This window comes from Solanum lycopersicum, chromosome 5 (assembly GCF_036512215.1).
Source record: "Solanum lycopersicum chromosome 5, SLM_r2.1".
In the NCBI taxonomy this organism is placed as follows: Eukaryota; Viridiplantae; Streptophyta; class Magnoliopsida; order Solanales; family Solanaceae; genus Solanum; species Solanum lycopersicum.
Window position 1 is genome coordinate 5,055,941 of NC_090804.1, and position 21,918 is coordinate 5,077,858.

At 33.9% G+C, this 21,918-nt stretch overlaps 1 protein-coding gene and 2 long non-coding RNA genes across 4 annotated transcripts; 2 read left to right on the forward strand and 1 right to left on the reverse strand.

Annotated features, from left to right (window-relative positions):
• Positions 1–365: 365 nt before the first annotated feature.
• LOC101252686 (transcription initiation factor TFIID subunit 11) lies at positions 366–8,092 on the reverse strand. Of its 2 annotated transcripts, none has more exons than XM_004238956.5 (6): positions 7,885–8,092; positions 6,299–6,623; positions 4,264–4,351; positions 2,480–2,579; positions 1,556–1,716; positions 366–944 (listed from the first exon to the last, which is right to left on the reverse strand). In XM_004238956.5, exons 2-5 carry the CDS (start codon positions 6,613–6,615, stop codon positions 1,589–1,591), a joined length of 633 nt encoding a protein of 210 aa, XP_004239004.1. In that variant the 5' UTR covers positions 6,616–6,623; positions 7,885–8,092; the 3' UTR covers positions 366–944; positions 1,556–1,588. The 2 variants fall into 2 exon arrangements, 1 of the variants encoding a protein (XP_004239004.1); XR_011221105.1 differs by having other exon boundaries at positions 554–585; positions 1,227–1,716; positions 7,885–8,089.
• A 798-nt stretch (positions 8,093–8,890) lies between these two features.
• LOC112941475 (uncharacterized) lies at positions 8,891–9,389 on the forward strand. The gene is made up of 2 exons (XR_003246737.2): positions 8,891–9,023; positions 9,139–9,389. It is a non-coding gene; the product is annotated as an uncharacterized lncRNA (long non-coding RNA).
• A 5,410-nt stretch (positions 9,390–14,799) lies between these two features.
• On the forward strand, positions 14,800–15,276 carry LOC101252986 (uncharacterized). Its single transcript, XR_182710.5, has 2 exons — positions 14,800–14,900; positions 15,015–15,276. It is a non-coding gene; the product is annotated as an uncharacterized lncRNA (long non-coding RNA).
• The last annotated feature ends 6,642 nt before the right edge of the window (positions 15,277–21,918 follow it).

Here is a 21,918-nt window from a genome sequence, read left to right on the forward strand (position 1 = left end):
TTGTATAATTATAAGTTTATAGGATGAAGATATATGTATTTGTATGTATATATACAATTTTCTCTCGCTTTATACAATTTTCGCTCTATTGTATAAAGCGAGAGCGGCGAGCGACTGGGAGCGAACAATAGAGGTAGAGTGGCGAGCGAGAATATGAGGGAGAGAGGCGACTGACAAACCGTTTGCTATGGAATACAAATAAATCAAACGGTAGCTACTATATTTATTTTACGTTATTAGTTTGTCATTTTATACTATTATCCTTTTAATGTATACACTTAACAAATGATTGATTTTTTCAATATCCAAGTGTGTTTGGTAGGAAAGGAAAATATTTTTAGCCGAAAATGATTTTCTAAAAAATGTTTTCTCAGCAATCAAGTAGATTTCTTATTTATTTTCTTATGTTTGGTAAGTTAAGCAGGAAAACATTATTCCAATACTATTTATATGATATCTAACAAAACGAAAGGGGGTTGGAAAGTGGGGGTTCGGGGTAACGGGGTTTGGGATGATCCGGAACGGGTCGGGGGAATTAAGTAGGTGGAAAAGAGACAATAAACTTGGAATGCCACTTAACTCGATCTGTTTTTTCCAAACATTTTCTACTATTTTCATAATTTCATGTATCCTAAGTATGCCCTTCTGGAAAAAGGGAAAAATGATGGCAACAGCTGAAACTCAATGTACCAACACCAAAAACTACACAGTTAAGAAACAATTTGTTCAGGATCTTCGTCCTGCCAATCCTTTCGTCAAGGTGAGAGCTCTCTTCCCACCATGGCTGATGCCCCTCGAAATTTACTTCTTTAATGGAACCCCAACATTTCAAAGAGAAGCTAAAGCCTCACCTTGTAAAGGTACACCTCATGAATCTTTTCGTCCAAGATTTACAAGTTCATCCTTACGCCTTTCTGCGAGGAAAGTGGCTGACTACTACAAATCTGAGAGAATGGAGAACAAGGGATGAGAAACATTGTAAAAACTTAAGAGCGTGAACAAATGATTTTGAAAATGAACGACAACGTCCACAGTTAGAATTAAAGAGAAGAACAATCAAACTGATCTGAATTATCTTTTGGTTTCTTTTCTACTTGATAAAGTTTAGGACCGTTGTGATGCCTCCTCCACACAACATGGTGAAGAAGCATTGTTGTCCCGTCACTCCAATTTTCTCTTTCATCCAAGTGCATTGAGAAATTCACAACATGGTCAACAAACTCGACCATGGTCACAATGATGATTTGCCCAAAAATACAATGATGCTGTTATTTTAGCCAAGATGTTGCAATCTTAGTGTTCTCCTTCCATCATTTTCAGTTCCAGGTTACGGGCAGTACAAATATTTTCACAAATGTTAAACTCCTTCCCTCTAATTAAGTAATTTAATTAACAGATTAACCCCATATATAATAGGCAATGCAAAAGTGTCCTAACTCGACAACTTTGTGACTAGCAATGTTTACTTGACCTGGAAGTGCAAGATAATTAAGGATTTGCGACAATTCAACATAGACACATTAGAGGACTTGTAAGCAATAGGAAGACAATGAACCTGAAATATAACTACAGGTTGCTTCCACGTTCACTACCGGAAAAGCCTTGGCACTGATTTTTTTGGAATCTTGCCTTCAAGTTTTAACCTTCTATATGCTTCTCTTATGTGGCATGGCCTGATTGGGCCAGTATCTTTTCTCTCTGCCATCACCATTTTAGCTGCAAAAGGTATTGTAAGATGAGTGAGCACCATTACTTGGAGAAAATCAATGCAGTATAGCCCTTCAACTTTATTTAACTGAGGACACTTCCACCTTGAAACACTAAAGATTGGCAACTCTTTACTGCATAATTAGACTGGAAATTGGTTAAACGTGTTCACCTAGGTTTACGAAATATTCAGTTGATTCTATCGATCTTTTGAAGAAGGGAAAGGAAAAGCAGAGAAACAATGTGACAGTGAGCTTTTACAGGTAGAGGGTAACAGAGACCACTAGGAACAAAGGAGGGCAGTGCCTGGGCCAACACTGAGGCAGGAGAGTCATTTTATTGTTCTTGCTAAAAAGTCCTATGTTTTCCCTAGTTATAGTGCCAAACATCCTTAACCAGTCAGACACGTCAAATGCAATTTCAGACACATTGGCGGGTGCTTACTTAGCATAGGTACGATGTGTGAGTACATAGAAGACATTTTAGAGCCACTCTTTTGTTACTTTAAAGGGGTAAAGTGTTCCAAATGAATGTTAACCAACATGCTCAGTAACGGATAATATTACTGGTCTTGGGCTTTTAATGCCTCATTGTTGCAAATTGGTCAGAAACTGATTATAGTTTGGCAAATATTTTGGAGCTGTGCACTAGTGTCTAAGAATAGAACGAAAATAAGATCATTCCAACGACAAGTCATCCTTGCTATTCCCAAATAAAGGATAAACGTTTGCTTCATCAATTATCTCTATAACAAGTGGATCTGTCTATTTACCTGTTTCAATAAGCTCACCGACAAACATTTTTGCTATCCCAGACACCACAATTGTCATAGGAATAGATATCTTTGCACTTCCTGTGATGTTGGTCAGCAACTGCATCGACAACACACAAGAGTCACGACAAAAAATAAATTATGCACAATAAATGATCAGACTGGAAAAGCAAATATCTCAATGGCCCTAAGGCTTGCACAAGATCCTCACATATTCACAAAGATTTGGCTTCATTCTCAATCATCTGACAGTTACGCGTCTATTGAGAAAATGAATTCTAACATTACATGTGTGCAATGAAAGACAAAAAGAATGTGCTTCAATAGGCTAATGTTAGGGATTGGTCCAATATCACGTAACAAGGCCATCTCAAGTCAAACAACAACAATATACCCAATCTGGGAAAGCAAGAACTGAAAATTACAAACCAAAACTTTAAAACTATACAAAAGAAAATGAAACCCCACCACAGCATTTCTCATGGGTCTCCTCAGAACTCCCAGAAGCTTCTTTTTCAGATACAGCAGAAGCTATCTAAGACACTACTCTAGCATCTCTTTTATCCTGTTTCCACTTCAACCCAGATTATAAAAGTCCATTCATGATGTGATTCCTCAGAAAGAAAGTACTTCTAAGACAGACCCTATTGGCACTAACACTCCCCAATACAAAAGAAGGGTTGTAAGGCACTGAAGCCATAGGAACAGCCGAGCAAAGGTCAAAAATCCTGGTTACTACAAGGCCATTAGCTAAACTATTTGAGAAAGATCCAAAAGGATTTTGGTGGTACTATGAATATATTTACTGTGGTTTTTGTTTGTTTGTGTGTATGTGGATAAAGGGTTGATTGGGAAGAGAGAAGTTGGGGCAAGAATTATTCAGGGTTCATGTAGAAAAAAAAAAGATTGGAGAAAAGGGTTTAAGGGGGATGGCAGAGGTTTCTGGAAGTAAACATACAATTGGGAGTTTCCCATCTTAACTCAAACAAATCATATCAAATTATGTATGGAAAAGTACAAGAGAAGACAAGTTAACATCTCAATGGCCACAAGATCACAATAAAGGGACAAGATTATTCTATTCACATGTATTTTCAACAATTTTCTATCATGTTCTTGTTCTGATATTATATTTTTACTGAAAAACAACACTATTTGCTTAAATGGCTAAATGTTAGGTACAGAAGAAATCCAAGAGAAAAAAGCCCTATTAATTCAAAACAAATCAAACCAAAACTAGCATGAGGCTGCAGTAAGAGAATTTCCAAATAGAAGTCCTCTCATACAGGAGAGTAAGAGATTAGGAAAATTACTATATCAGGAAATTTGTGAGTATCAGACATGAATACATCGTGAGTATCAGCGATGAATACAAGGAAATTGATGTGGTTTACTGGGTATAGGGTTTTATCTCAGACACCAGTCTATCATCTACATTCCATTTCTTGAAAAGGGCAGCTGAGTTCACCAAGCTCCCACTATGCACAGGGCCGGGGCAAGGCCGGACCATATTGATTGGAAAGCCACACTAGAGGATCAGTTGATAGAGAAATTTCTGCCCATTTTCTCAGTATAACCTTTTTTGCCAACTCCCTTCCCAGCTCAAGCAAACAAAAAGCAACACGCACATGAATAACGAAACAAACACAACAGACAAGCTACAGTAGAGGAGAAAACAACTCTGACATCATCTATAGTACTTTGTCTATAATAGTACAGATCATATTCAGAACATGCAAAAAGCAGGAAAAAGATGATAAAATGGGTAGGATGGCAAAACATACCCGCTTCATGTTGGATTTCTGAAATCCAGATCTCCTAAAAGATTCATATCTACTCATCTGCTCCTCTGTAAATTGGGATAAGATGGACCTGAAAGAGAAGATAACAAAGTGAACTAATAGTTATTGGACTGATGTAGCTGTGGGGTATGGTCACTGCCTCTGCAGAGAGCGTCTAACTAGATCTAGCTCAAATCCAAAGTTAAATCTTCTACAGTAACAGGAGAAGCCACCCAGGTGAGGGCTACACAACCATCCTTTTTTAATAAAGTCCTGCTTTGTTTGGATATAGCTATTCGACAGCTGTGTGTGAGACAACAACATACCCAGTGTAATCCCAGAAGTGGGGTTAAGGAAGGGTGATGTGTACAAGTTCACCCCTACCTTGAGAAGGTACAGAGACTCTTTCTAATAGACCCTCGGCTCAAGTACGACTATTTTGGTGCGAGTTGCCCATCCCTTAATAGGGAGGTACTGGTGGTACATAGCAGCCACCACTGATCGGGTATAAGAGAAAAATGGCAAATGGTTTTTCTATTTTCTAGTGGAAGTAGGAGATACAGCTAAAGAAAGGGCTAGGCTGCAGCAATTCAAGCATCTAAAAATACATATGTGATAATTGCTTCATATCAGAGATTCTACTTTACTTGTGAATGACATCTGAAATCACAACCTTCAACTCCCATAGCTTCATAATTATTCTCTTGTTTTTTTTTCTTCTTTTGGGATGAAAGCATCCATCACCCTATAACTGTTATTGAAACAGGAGACATTTCGGGTTCGAATGACGAGGAATATTTTGAAAATGTATGTTGCACCAGAGAAGTTCGATCTCTTTTTATGCTTTCACATATTTGGAAGGAATGGGAAATAGATAGCAAATAAAGTTTGACAACATAGAATAACAAGTACGAGACTTGAGAAGCCAAATGTCTACCTCCCTTCACCTACCTTACCTCAAAAGGAATTTTACCTCTTTTCTTGTAGTGTCATAGAACCTCTATTAATACCAGGTAGAGCGCTGCTGATTATAGGATAGAAAAATATTCTAAACTGAGCTCACGTAAAAACGAGGTGCAGACCCTAGATAGGAAGGCCTGGAGGTCGAGCATTAGAGTAGAAATTTAGTAGGTAGCCGCGTGTGGTCGCCCGTTTGGTGGGAGAGGCAATGCCATATCCTCTTCTCCTTATTAGTAGTAGTATTTAGTAACTCGCATAGTTTCTTATTTTTCTATGTGTTTCTACTATTTGTTGCTTCATTTTGCTATGTGTCCTGATATTTTGTTTTCATGTTTTCTTATTGCAACCCTTCAATGAATAGCTTCCCTTTTAAGCCAGGGATGTATCCAAACAACCTCTCTATCCCACAAAGGTAGGGGTAGGGTCTCCGTGCATCTTACCCTCCCAGAACCCACTTATGGGATTATACTAGGTATATTGTTGTTTAACAAGGAGGTGCAGAAGAAAAACTTTAGCATAACAAGTATATATATAACTGCAATGTACAATTCCCATTTTATTGGCCTTGACCACAATATGGTTTCTTCCATACTAAATTAGTTATTCTCCATATTGCCCTTACTTAACAATGCTGATACAAAATGTCAATTTATTATTTAACAGCTACTATATTTCCTACTGGTGTTTATCTGCAGTAAATCAAGCATATCAAGCTAGATGAGATCTGTTCACAGATCTCAATAGAAGCATTGACCTGCTGGTTATATATACATACTTTTTGTTAAAAAAAAAATGATACAGCAGATATACTGAGGGAATACAGCATACAAAAGAGAGTTAAATTAATAGTCTGAGTAACAAATCAACAAGGAAAGAAAGGAAGGTGAGAGGAAGGGATAGAAATCATCAGAAAAGGAGTTATTCTTTTATGCAAATTGATCAGTAGGCAGGTCCAACCACCCACATAAGCTATCACAGAACAGGATAATAGCATACAATCTTGACAATCTTCTGTGAATGGAATCCTTGTAAACAGAAAGAGTTCGAGATATTTGAAAACATAAACTGACAAACTTACTGCATCTTCGCCAGTTTGTCAGGATCACTACTTGATGAGAGTTTTCCTAACTGCACATCCATGCTTTCTTCCTCTTCCTCCTCATCTTCCTCTTTGGGTTTGCTAATTGGACCAGCAGTACTAACAGAGACTGATGTAGCTTTAGATGTTGAAGGTTTTTCACGAGAATCGGTATTAACATCGTCACCTTCATTCATATTAACACCAACTGCACCTTGATCTTGGCCTTCATTCTCATCGGTTCCAGCAGGGGATTCAGGGGGTGAGTCATCCTGCTCCTCAAAAGTAGCCTCAAAAGGATCCTTAGATCGCTTCATAGAATTCGCTGCACCAGAATGTTTAGATTCAAGTAAATTATTCACCATGCTAATCATTCATCCATTTTGATTGAGATATACCAACTTCCAACACAATAATGTGATATGTTCAAGACAATTTTTTAGGGAGGCATGGTAAATTATAACTAGATTGATTTGGACCTCACAAAATGGCCACACTCTCCAACCAGGTCGATTGATAAATTAATGGAGTTGAACTGATGCAGCTCAGATATTCTCAAATCAAATGATCATTGCAAGGATGAAAAAGATTAAAGCATTCGGAAGGAAGGAAAGTAAAGATAAGGATGAAGCAACAATGTCAAAGAAACATTGTTGAAGTTTGAACTAGAAGCTACACCATCCTTCAATATGTCTAGATTAAGATAAAAATGAAATATAGAAGACAAATACTGTACTATTTCATGTTATCAGTTTCAACAAAAAAACAATGTACTATTTCAAGTGAGACCAAAAGGTTAAGTAGTTGTCTACTTGCGCTGGTACATTTTTTGTTATATAACTGCAGTTATTGCCCTGTTAAATTTTCATCAACGAAGCAATGATAAGATATCCTCTCTTCTTTTTCATAACCGATAGGATCCTGCAGTCTGTTGTGGTGTATAATGGGCTCATTCCTTTACCCTTCCCACTTAAATACCAGGCTTTTCCAACAAAAGGGTTTGAACACGTAACTTACGCCTAACCACCACATCACTCAATAACCAAAGCCCTGGTGGGTATACAAAGACATCCTCCCGGTACATCCTAAGTCACAAAACTAAGACTATAAGGAGTCGTTTGGTATGATGGATAAGGAATAACAATTCCGAGACAAAATGCAGGACTATTTTATCCTGCATCTGGTTAGGGAAATTAGTTAGTCCCGAGATTGTTTATCCCATCATATATATGGTAGGATAACTTTGTCTATCCCATTCCCTGTACCAAACAACCCTTAAAGATTCAAGCTTTGCATGTGATTTAACCTAAAAACATTTCCAAAACTAAAGTGTGAACAGCTATAGCATGAAACAGGCCTCCCCTAATGGAATGGATCGGTTCTGCCAACGAAATAAACACGGAACAAATCTAAGGTATGTGAACAGCTGTAGCATGAAATAGGTCATAAACGGAAAGATTTCCAGCTGATTTCAAACAATTGAACTGCACGAAAGCTAGCCCGGACACCACGATTATCCAAAAAAATTGTTCATTGCAATATTAGGCAAAATCATAATTGATCAATCCAAATAGAAAGAAAAATACCTGGCGAGCCAAATTCTGTGATACTGATCTCTCACCAAAGATAATTCCGGCGAGCGTGCCGGCGGCCGGTCTGAAGAAATTTGACGGGTCGATTTCGCTGATGTGGTTGTGGGTTTAAATTGGATTAGCTCATGGGTCGGGTCGGGTCGGATTTGATTGGATTCATGAATTAGGGCAGTTCAAGCGGACGGAAACAGATAATCCCAATAAAAAAAGGTTATTGCCTCTGATAATAAATTATTGATTTAGCGGTTTTAATAACGATTTTGATTTTTTTTAATTAGTGAGATATTAGTTTTAATGATTTGAAATTATTTTTTTTAATGGATTAACTAATAACTTGATTGTAAATTAAAGAATTATATTTATACAATTTAGTAGATAATGTCCTTGATTTACTATATAAATTTATCTTTTTTATTTTTGAGTGTCTCAAATTCTCGATTATTCAACAGTGATGTGATATGTGAACTTACATGTCCACTCATTTTGTTCGTCACAGTATTTTTAAGTGATTATTTTAAATCAAATCTTAACGGTTAAACAAATTACCAAATCAATAACAGTTGATAATTAATAAATCGATAACTGATAAGTTAATATTTTAATAGTTCTAAAATAATTTAGCACATCTCTAAATCAATAACCAATAAACCTCAAATCAAACGAAATCGATACGCAACCCTTCATTTACCTTCTTGCAATTGTGGCCAAACAAATCACAGATGGTTTTTTAGTAATGGGCCTAGGATTTTAACCAAATTATTTTCATTTTGGCCCATATACAAGGGAGAGCAAATTAAATGAATATCACATACTTTAAAAACATTTTTAGTTTTGTTCTTTTATGGTTAGTAATTAGAATTTTAATATTTCTTTGACTAAGTACAAAGAATTTTGTTGACCAATTAATCAAATCAAGAAATTTATAAAAGAAAATCACTAAAAGTCTAAAACAAGACTATTGTAATAAATTTTTTTCTTTTGAAAGTTTTCAATGCTAAATGCTATATAAGGTTGTGTACGATAAAAACTAAGAAACACTCTAAAATTCTTAAAGGTTTTATTATTTTACAAAAAGATGGACAAAACTTCGATTATGGCACTTTTTGTTGTTGCTTTCTTGATTGCTTCTTGTGGTTAGTCTATTTTGTTTTCCTCTTATCATTTTTCCTTCAGATCAGTTGATTTTGTAGTTCTTTACTTTGTCAATACGTATTATAAAATGTTAACAATTGTTTTATAACTTTTTAGATGTGGCGACAGGCATGAGAAAATGTAGCACAACAGATGATTGTAACAATCATGAAAATATGTTTCCAAAATGTATTTGTGTTGATGGAACATGTGTATGCAGCTCACTCAACGCACATTCTATTGATCATGAAGATAGTGGTTCAAGTGGCAAGTATTAACCTTGAAAAAATTATATTAAAAATGTCTCATTTGATATTGCTTACATGATGAAACATTTGCAATAAAATATTTAGTTGGTTGCATCATGATATGAATTTTTTTTTGTTTCTTTTACTATTTTAGATCTTGAGTTATTTTCTCCGTTTAATTTATTTATCGTGATTATTATTAAAAGAAAGAAAATAAAGGAGGAAAAGATAAATATATTATTCAATTTATGATTTATAATGAATATACTCTTCGTTTAAAAAATTGGGAATAATAACTAACTTTATAAGCTTGTCTAGCTGTTACTTCTACATGTTGAAAAAAAAGGTGTGGAGTAGAATGAAAAAGATAATGATTAATGAATTCTATTAAATTAATTATAAAATACAAATATGTTAAGACCTAAATTAAAGCTTTATTAATAATAATGAAGCATATACTAAAGTCAAAAATTATTTTATTCACATATTATGACCAAGACATTGTGTGTATAACTATGATCCACTCGAAATTATGTTCTTTTAAGATGCTAACGAGCTTTATAATTATTTTTCAGATGTGGTGACAAGTAATTATAAGATTCATCCGTGTAATGATTCATTAGAATGTGTCGATGAAAAGAAATATATGATTGAATTTTCAATTTGTGCTTGAGGGGCATGCAAATGTGTTTGAACATTAAAAATATAAGGCGGAATGGTCTGGTAGACCCTCGTACTTGAATCGATTTGCATTTTGAACCTTTCTAATTACTCCTTTGTCATCTGGACCCCTAAACTAAATAAAACACAATATTTGAAACTTCTTTATAATTATTTGTGTGTGCGTGTATTACACTCAATTTACACATGAATTCCACGTCATTTTTTAATGACACGTCGGTATTATTATTATTTTTTAATGACACATCAGAAATTAAATATTTTAAAATAAATATTATTTTTTAAAAGGTACAATTCTTTTTCTCTCTCTATACTCATTTTGCATATTTCTACTTCATCTTCTTCCTCCCCACCCTCTACCCTTCACCCAAAAAATAAAAATCACCACCTGCCCCTATCCATTTTCTTTTCTTCTCTTTTCTTACGGACAAAACACATTTTCTTTTGTATATCCCGCCGGCAATATGAAATTCTGATCATAAATTTCATCTTTCTCCTCCATCAATGCCGCCGCCAACCACCCTGTTCCTCCACTAAAAGGGGTGTTTTCCGATCATAGCCTCTTTTTGTTCCAATAAGCTTCTCTTCATACAAAAAGAAAGTTTCTTCCATTTAAACTTGTCTTCTACAAAAAAGAAAAAGTGATATTGAGAATGAGAGTCTTGAAAAGAAAATCTTGAATTTTAAATTAGATCTAAATTAATCTTTCTTTGTTTCCTTTTATTTCTTACTTTGTATGGCTTTTGTATTTGAAATTTTACTCTTTAATGGTGGTATTTGGTGAAACTAAAATGATTTTTTTAAAAAATAAAATTTGAGTCTACTAATGGGGTGAGGGTGACTGAAAAGAGGAGTTGAGGCAAAGATGGAGTGGTGGATGGTTGAAACCCAAAAGAGGGGTTGGTGCAGATATGGAGTTGGGGATGACTTAAAAGGAGGGTTAGAGCAGATATGTGGAGAGAGATGACTGAAAAGGGGGATTGAAGTAGTATGTTGGCTGATAAGGAAGGTTTGAGCGGTGATAAGGGTGGGGATGGGGGATGATTGATGAATGAAGAAGATGAGGTGAGGGGAAGAAGAAACCTTTTTTAAAAAAAAAATATCATTTTATATTTTTTAAAATTAAATATGTTCTTCACTTGCTTTTGGGTGTGTGTTTTACACTATCTCGCCAACTCATTCATTTTAATGTCACATAAACATGATCAATGGTCAGAAGAGTTTGAAATACCGTATTTTAATGAGTTGAAGGGTCCAATTGACAAATGGTTAAATAGAAAAGTTCATAATACAAATGCATACAAGTATAGACAAATGGTTAAATAGAAAAGTTCATAATACAAATGCATACAAGTGTGAGGGTTCATCAGATCATTTCGCCAAAATGTAATTGAAGACACATTATTACAAATATTTTTAGTTAAATAGTATTGTGTACACATATTGATATATAACGTGGTTTAATGAGGATACATTCAGTCATATTCATATAAAAATCAGATAACTAATTCAAAACCACTTATTAACCTTTATTTCACATACCAATCTTAATTGATACTTTAATAAATAGAAGTATCTCAAAATGAACATGATACTTTATTGTATACACTGAACACAATACACATATTAAACATTTTTCATCTACCATTCTTAATTAATACATTAATAACCAAAAGTAACTTTAAACGAACATGATACTTAGCCTACGACTGCACGTTACACATGTTATCTGTGTATCATGATAAATATATTAACAAATAAATTATAAAAAAAATGAAGAACAATATCAGATATTTGTATCACATACATTTTGTTATCATATTTTTTAACTTTACAAAATTGAAGTTATGCTTTATTTTGTATTTTGCCTTTATAGCCTTTAGAGTTGTCTTATGATTTTACAATTGCTTCACTTCCATAACAGAAATATTTGTATCAGATATATAATTTTCCACCTCCATTTCTGGTATGTATAGAAATCACCAATTTTTTATTCAACAATGATTAGAGTCTTTGCATCGTTTTTTCACCCTCACTACACAATTGCACTTGTTGTCGCATTGAAGTTTTGTATCTCTTCATCACTTTTATCTAATGTATCGATGCATAAGGGATACATATATCGAATCTCACCTCATGTTTCTTAATTTATATGTACAATTTCAAACACTTTTCATTTCAAATACACAATGGAGACGAATTACTTTCTACAACGTATCTAATCTCAATAATTTTTTTAAATCATCAATATCAAATTCAGCTGCAATTGCTGTAATAAGATTCACGAATGAAATATTTTCCCAACTACTATTCCATTACTTCTGTATCGCTTGTATCTAACATCACTTTCTCATCATCCAGAATGCCTTAATAAGTTCACAAACTGTGTTCTAAATTTTTCGAAGAAAAGGGAGAAAGCTTTATAACTTGAAATTTCTAATTCAGTTAGAGTTTTATAAACGACTGATTGGTTGAAGGAAGAAACATACGCGTGATTTGTGGGAGACAGTTATAATTTCTGTTTTTAATTCCTTATTTAACGCATTAAACTGATAACAACAGCTTATTAACTAATGTAGTCACTTACAATATTATGTTTCAGAAAGACACTAAAAAGAGATTTTTTTGTAATTTATGAAAGAATAGGGATATGAAGTAATTTATTTCTTATACTATGTTATAAAATATTTAGCATATCTACAAATCAATAACCAATAAACCTCAAAATCAAACAAAACAAACGATACGCTACCCTAACTTCATTTTACCATCTTCTAATTGTGGGCCAAACAAATCATATATGGATTTTTAAGTAATGGGCCTAAGATTTTTGTTGGAAAATTTTTCAAAATGTTAATATTTTCACATTTAATAGGATCCATTGTCAATACTTTTAATATTTAGTAAAAATGTCAAATATTTAGTTTATTATGTATCTTGTTTAAATTTTATTTAAAGAATATAATTGTTAACTAGCAAAAAGGAGAAATTTAGGGGAGAGAATTTTTTAAAATAGGAACAATTGCTTAAAAGTCTCATAAGTTACAAAAATTCAAAAGTAAACACAAATTCAAAAAAATAAACACAAAGAACTCATCCCACCTGTTCATCAAATTTCTAGTATCGATTTTTAAATTTTCATTGATAATACTCAATTTATGTTGAAATGAATTTGATTAAATCACGTTTTAAAATTTTGTATTTTTTAGAATATTGTATCAATCTCAACAGATTGTAGTATTTTCATTATGTATGCTATTCTTTTTCTAGAATCATGTATCTTTCTTTAATCGTATTCATATATAATGACTAATATATATTGGAATACAATTCGTATTTTTTTTGTGATACAAATTAAAGAAATATTTTTTTTTTGCAGTTATGTAATACAATTTTGATCACTAGGATACAATTTTAGTTTCACTATGCAAGTAAAATATCAATTCTAATTTAAATGGTAAAGTGAGCACATAAAATACAAAATTTGTTGATATACAATTATGATGAAAACATAATACAAACTTTTTGTCATTGAAATTGAGACTAAAATACAAAATGAGCACAAAAAATACTCACGTCAGTTGAAATACAAAATTGACTTTGTTGGTATATCATTATGATGAACACAAAAAATATAAACTTTTCTGAATACAATGTGAGAATTAAATACAAAATGATCACGGTAAAATACTCAACACAATTTAATATTCAATTTTAATTTGAATTGTAAAGTGAACACATAAAATATAAAAATTGTTGGTATACAATTATGATGAAAACATAATGAAAAAGAAATACAAACTTTTTGTCATTAAAAATTAAGATTGAAATACAAAATGAGCACAATAAATACTCACTTCTATTTAAATACATATGTGACTTTGTTGGTATACCATTATGATGAATACAAAATGATATTCATTGTGCTAAGTTTGAATTAAAATACAAAGTGAGATTGAAATACAAAATAAACAAACTAAAATACAAAATTATCGTCATTTGTGTTCTAAGTTTCAATTGTGATATTTGAAAAATAGAACATTGTTGATTAAGTTGAATACCTCTAGTAATTCTCTTAGATTCTGCCATTGGAGAGTGATCTAGAGTTTATCAAACCGAAAAAGTGATTTTAACTACGAACAACAATTTTGAACGATTTATACAAAAATAAAATCATAAAGCAAATATTAAAAAACGGATAAAGACTCATATTTTAATAAAAGGGATTGTGTGAATATCTTTGTAAATATATTTTTCTGGGAAAAAAGAAGAAGAAGAGAGGTAGATTTTGAAACGGAGAAGAATTGGAAGATGAAAAAATGAGAGAGAAAATATTTTATTTTTTTAATATATATGAATGAGGATTAATTGAAAAAATTTAATTAAAATGAGATAAAATAGGAAGTAAATTAGAATACGCAATCCTTTCAAAATTAATGACATTTTTGACATTTGGACTAATATTTATAAAGTATGAAGATTTTTATTAATTAAGTTAAGTTATTTGACTAATTTGCTAATTTTTCCATTTATTTATTTGGGTGAGATAGAAAACTCACTATAATTTAACCAAATTAATTTAATTTTTACCCGTATATTAAGGAAGAACAAATTAAATGTACTTTAAAAACATTTTTACTTCCTTTTATGGTTAGTAGTTAGAATTTTAATAGTTCTTTGACTAACCTTTCCACATAGTACAAAGAATTTTGTTGACTCATTAACCAAATTTAGAAATGTATAAAAAAACAATAACTGAAGTCTAAAATAAGACTATTGTAATAACTATTTTCTTTTGCAAGTTCTCAATGCTAAATACTATATAAGGTTGTGTATAATAAGAACTAAGAAACACTCTGAAATTCTTAAAAGATTTTATATTTTACATAAAGATGGGCAAAACTTCGATTATGGCACTTTTTGTTATTGCTTTGATGATTGTTTCTTGTGGTTAGTCTATTTTGTTTCCTCTTATTGTTTTCCCTTCAGATCAATTTATTTTGTAATTTTTTACTTTGTTGATACGTATTGTAAAATGCTAACGATTATTTTGTAACTTTTTAGATGTGGCGATAGGCATAACAAGATGTCACACATCAGCAGATTGTCCGAGTTATGAAAATGGGTACCCAAAATGTATTTGTATTGAGTTAATATGTATATGCCGTTCACTCAACACCCACTCTATTGATCATGAAGATAGTGGTTCAAGTGGCAAGTATTAACCTTGAAAAAATTTCTATAAAGTTATATTGAAAATGTCTCATTTCGTCTTGTTTACATGACAAAAAATTTGCAATAAAATAATTAGTTGGTTGCATCATGATATGAGATTTTTGTTTCATTTTACTATTTTAGATTTTAGAGTTATTTTTTCCCGTCTAATTAATTTATCGTGATTATTATAAAGGAAAAAATGAATAGATATATAATTTTGTAACTTAGATGAATATATTATTCGTGGTTTGATGCGTATATAACCTTATCATTAAAAAAAATGATGCATTTGTGTAAAATTGTAAACAAAGAATAAAATTTAGGAACGCTAACTCTACGGTTCGTCGTTAATTTATTTCAAAAGAATAATATAACTAAGTATAAGCCAGGTTGGGCTATGATTCATCGTTTAGTCTATATTAACTCAATCCACCGTAACTAAGTATATTTTAGGCAAAATTAGGGATGACTCATTTACTGATACTGTCCATCTTGATCCAACCTATTTTAGTAATCATCGATTTGTCACACCTAGTAAAATGACTTTAAAAATGATGTGCATTAGAGAGTTTGTGGCTAAAATCATTCCTTAATTATGATTCAAATTTAATGTACTTTTTTGTATTATTTAAGTGAACAAAAAACATTCTTATACTATTCAAAAATAACCAGAATCATCCCTCAATCTATTTTTTAAAGAACCTGACTAAATCAATAAAAGAATATTTATTTTTTATTTAATCATGTCTTAGCCACGACGAAAAGATCAAAGCTACCTAAAAGAATAAGGGTACAGATAGAAAACGAATATTTTATTCTCATGTTTTAAATTTTGTGTATTGTTAGTTTATATGTTTTTGCATCATCAAGTAAATTGACTTGCAACAATAAATAAGTAAAATATTTATAGAGTAGTTAGAAAGATTATGTAAAAAAAATCATTTTAAAAATATTACGTGCAATTATTTAAAAATTTTCTTTAATAAAAAATACATATATAGTACGTGTGTGTGTGTGTATATATATATATATATATATATATATATATATATTAGTTGGTTGCATCATGATATGAATTTTTTTTATTTCTTTTACTATTTTAGATTTTGAGTTATTTTCTTCCGTCTAATTTATTTATCGTGATTATTATAAAAAAGAAAGAAAGTAAAGGAGGAAAAGATATATCATTCAATTTTATGATTTATAATGAGTATACTCTTCGTTTAAAAAATTGGGAATAATAACTAACTTTATAAGAGTCCGGAGCCTAAAGGGTACAAAATATTAAAAAAAAATTTAAAATGGTATGTAAAATTTTATATTAACCAAAACGGTAAAAGCGTTGCATCAACAGCGACTTACCCCACTGAAAAAAGCAAAATCGCTGCCTCTGCAGCGATTTTGCAAAATGTGATTTTTATTTTTTTTTAAAAAAAAGAAATCATTGCCTAAGCAGCGATTTATATAAAAAATTATAAATGTTAAACCGCTGCCCCAGCAGCGATTTCCTTATTTTTTTTAAATTTTTTTTTTGAAATCGCTGCTGGTTTTGTATAAAAAAAATATTATAAATCGCAGCGATTTCATTTTGTTTTAAAGAAAAAAATCACATTTTGCAAAATCGCTGTAGAGACAACGATTTTGCTTTTTCCGGTGGGGTAAGTCGCTGTTGATGCAGCGATTTTACCATTTTGGTTAATATAAAAATTTTATATACCATTTTGAAATTTTTATTAATATTTTGTACCCTTTAAGCTCCGGATTCAACTTTATAAGCTTGTCTAGCTCTTACTTCTACATGTTGAAAAAAAAAAAGGTATGGAGTAGAATGAAAAAGATAATGATTAATGAATTCTATTAAATTAATTATAAAATACCAATATGTTAAGACCTAAATTAAAGATTTATTTATAATAATTATAAAAATAAAAAATTTAAAGATCATAATATACCCTCTTAATAAAATATGTCAAATGGTCTTCCTTTATTAAAAAAGAATATAACAACATATTGTTGTAATTAAACAAAAGTTGGACAAAATATCTCAATAGAAAAGTAAAAAAATGCATAATAACAGCTAGTGATGAGAGCAAAAAAATGAGAGGTCAGGTTGGACTATAATTCATACATCGTTTTAGTCTATGTCAATCGAACTCATCGATCAACATATATAGCTAAGTATATTTTAAATAAAATTAAACGATGATCCATTTATTGATACAGTGCAATTTGATCTAAATTATATAGTATTTCTCAATTTATCACTCTTAAAAAATATAATATGTTATAATTTATCATTTAGCTCATTATTGAATTCATTTAGCCACTCATAATTGCAGAAAATTTGTATATTGACATGACCAAGACATTGTGTGTATAACTATGATCCTCTCGAAATTGTGTTCTTTTAAGATGCTAACGAGCTTTATAATTATTTTTCAGATGTGGGGACAAGTAATTATAAGATTCATATGTGTAATGATTCATTAGAATGTGTCGATGAAAAGAAATATACGATTGAATTTCCAATTTGTGCTTGAGGGGCATGCAAATGTGTTGAACATTAAAATGTAAGATGGAATGGTCTGGTAGACCCTCGTACTTGAATCGTGTAACGACTTGTTTAGTCGTTTGGAGCAGTAGATTTTATTTCTGGAAAAACAGGCTGAGATGACGGAACCCACGACGGACCGTCATGGCACGACGGACCGTCGAGGGTATCTCGTTCCAAAATACTTAGAATTCTGAAAATTGGATACTCAAATCGACTCTCTGAACTTCGTAACGGAATGGCAGGACGGACCGTCACAGGTGTGACGGACCGTCACAGACTCCAGAGAAATTGAGTCTCTGAAGTCTGTGATGGAGCAGCAGGACGGACCGTCGCAGGCGCGACGGGCCGTCACAGGCGCGACGGGCCGTCACAGGCTGCGAAATCCCAGACTGGGTCAGATTTCTGTAATTATTTTAAGGGGCGTTTTGGACTATTCCTTCTTTAATTATAAAGTTAGTGGGTTAAATTTAATAAGTCTAATTACTTGGGGGTTAAAAGAGGTAACCTTAAGTTAATTAGTGGGTTATTATTGCCATCTTTTGTCCTTAATTATATGTTAATTAGGATAAAAGAAAGAGGGTGTGAATAAAAAAAGTAGAAAGAACAAAGAGAGAGAGAGGATCGAACGAGGAATAGAGAAAACGAAGAACAAAGCTTGGGGAAATTGCTTGCTTGATCAATAATCTTCGGTGGAAGTAGGTTATGATTTTTATACTATTCGTAGTTAACTCTTAATAGCGAATGATATGTGTTGGGTTGTTTTGTAAAGTCTTCTATATGCTTAATTGTATGCTTGCATGAATGTGATTATATAATTGTGATGAAATAAGCATGATGAAGCTATTGAATCCCAAATCTTGAAAATCTCTTGTTATTGATGATGCCTTGGTATAAGAGAAGGCTTGATGAACTAAAGTAATGAGATGATGATGCCTTGGTATAAGAGAAGGCTTGATGAACTAAAGTAATGAGATGATGATGCCTTGGTATAAGAGAAGGCTTGATGAATTAATAGAATGAGAATTAGGGGATCGGGTGTCACGAACCGACACGTAGAATTAGGGGATCGGATGTCACGAATCGACACGTAGAATTAGGGGATCGGGTGTCACGAACCGACACGTAGAATTAGGGAATCGGGTGTCACGAACCGACACGTAGAATTAGGGGATCAGGTGTCACGAACCGACACGTAGAATTAGGGAATCGGGTGTCACGAACCGACACGTAGAATTAGGGGATCGGGTGTCACGAATCGACACGTAGAACTAGGGGATCAGAGTGTCACGTTCCGACACATAGTAGTAAGGGAGCGGAGTGTCACGTACCGACACAAGAATAAAGGTGATGAATCTTGAAAGATGTTAATATACTCAATCTAATGAACCTAATTCCCATATGAGTATGATATGGAGGCTTGAATCCTCATGAGTGTACTTGACGTTATTTATCAAAGATTCTTGTACATGTTGTTGCTACAGATTGAGTATTGTAGTTGATTTATGATATTATTTGATGCATATTGTTTTCTATTTTCAGTTGGCCGATGATATCTACTCAGTACCCGTGTTTTGTACTGACCCCTACTTGTATGTTTCTTTCCTTGTTATTTGTGGAGTGCAGCAAACGTGCCGTCGTCTTCAACTCAACCGCAACTCTAGCCAGTCTTCATTACACCGGATTTCAGGGTGAGCTAATGCTTCTAGCTTGGACTGGATCTTCCTCTTCATGTCTTGATGCCTTGAAGTTCCGGCATGGACTAGCTTTTTATGTATTTTAGCTTCTTAGATACTCTTAGATTAGTAATTTGAGGATAGATGTTCTTGTGATGATGACTTCCAGATTTTGGGGATAATAATAAATGTTTGAGTTTTAGAAGTTATTTGATTTATTTTGTGAATGAGTTTTTAAGTCTTCCGCAATGTATTTAGTTCATTATGTTTGAAATGATGGGGTTTAGATTGGTTGGTTCGCTCACATAGGAGGATAAATGTGGGTGCCAGACACGGCCCGATTTGGATCGTGACAAACATGGTATCAGAGCATTAGGTTCGTTGGTCTCATCACACTAGAACGAGTCTAGTAGAGTTTTAAGGAACGGTAGGGGGACGCCTTTACTTTTCTTTGAGAGTCTATAAGACTTTAGGAAAAAAAATTCCATTCTTTCTTTCTTTCGTGCTATTACTTGGGTCCAATTGGTATCTAGGTGATACAAATTGGTATCTGACCATCTTCACTCTATTTCGCAAATGGTTAGAACAAGAGCAACAACCGCGCCAACACCAACATCGACAAGACAAGAAGCGTCTGAGCCAGCCACTGGGGCTGTAGCTCGAGGAAGAGTAGCGGCAAGAGGCCGTGGTAGAGGTCGTGGGAGGACGTCCTCTAGAGGAAGAGGACGAGCACCTAGCCCATCTGATATTGGGGCAGTGACTCCTCCACCGACTGAAGAAGTAGTAAGAGAGGGTGAGGAAGGGGAAATTGAACAAGTACAGAATGAGGGATTGCCTCCCTAACCTACCCCAGAGATGATCAATCATGTTCTTGCTTATCTTAGTGGGTTATCTGATCAAGGTCAAACACCTCCAGTGTTTTCTACACCAGCACCTCAGGCTCCGGAGGTACAACATGCGGCTACTGCGGCTCCCCCCATAGATGTTCCATTGGAAATAGGCACGTTTCCTCGTCTGACTATAGGGCCTATAATGACAAATGATCAACATGAACTTTTCAGTAAGTTCTTGAAATTGAAACCTCCAGTCTTCAAGGGTGCTGAATCTGAGGATGCCTATGATTTTCTGGTTGACTGTCATGAGCTACTACACAAGATGGGTATAGTAGAACGGTTTGGTGTTGAGTTTGTGACTTATCAGTTTCAAGGGAACGCCAAAATGTGGTGGCGGTCACATGTTGAGTGTCAACCAACAGAGGCACCACCTATGACTTGGGCATCATTCTCTAGCTTGTTTATGGAGAAGTATATTCCCCGGACTTTGAGGGATAGGAAAAGAGATGAGTTTTTGAGCCTAGAGCAAGGTAGGATGTCGGTTACTGCATATGAGGCTAAGTTCCGTGCATTATCCCGGTATGCCACCCAACTTTGTTTCAGTCCACAAGAGCGAATTTGCCGTTTTGTGAAGGGGTTGAGGTCAGAACTACGGATTTCAGCCTTACAGGTAGCGGCTACGGCAAAATCCTTTCAAGAGGTGGTAGACTTCGTGATAGAGGTGGAAGGAGTGAAGCCAGATGACTTCACCATGGCATCGACATCAAAAAGGGTTCGAAAGGGGGGTGAGTTTAATGGCTCTTACACTAGAGGACAAGGTTCAGGAGGTTACTCAGTCCAACCAATTCAGTCTTCACTACAGACTGTAGTTGGGGGTCCACCTCAGACCGGTCAACACTTCTCTGAGAGACCTATGCTTGATTCCAGAGAGTGTTATGGATGTGGGGAGACTGGACATATTAGGAGGAATTGTCCAAAACAGAGTTATAGACCCCCAATAGCTAGAGGTAGAGATGTTCATGGTAGAGGCCGTTATTCTGGAGGACGTGGTGGCCGAGGTAATGGTGGTCATCAAAATGGCCGGGGTGACGGACAAATGGGAACTACTGCAGCACAACATGGTAGGGGTAACGGGCAAGCAGGTGATAGGGCCCATTGTTACGCTTTCCCTGGGCGGTCGGAAGCGGAGACATCAGATGCTGTTATCACAGGTAATCTTTTGGTTTGTGATTGTATGGCTTCTGTATTATTTGACCCTGGCTCTACATTTTCATATGTATCTTCCGCATTTGCTAATGGTCTTAATTTACATTGTGAATTGCTTGACATACCTATTCATGTGTCTACTCCGGTGAGTGAGTCTGTGGTAGTTGAAAAAGTATATAGGTCTTGTTTGGTAACTTTTATGGGGAGCAATACTCATGTAGACTTGGTTATCTTAGAAATGGTTGATTTTGATGTAATTCTGGGCATGACTTGGCTTTCTCCGAATTTTGCGATCTTGGATTGTAATGCTAAAACTGTGACGTTAGCCAAGCCTGGGACAGATCCGTTAGTGTGGGAGGGTGACTACACTTCCAATCCGGTGCGTATCATCTCATTTCTTCGTGCTAAGAAAATGGTTAGTAAGGGTTGTTTAGCGTTTTTGGCACATCTCAGGGATGATACTACCCAAGTACCTCCAATTGATT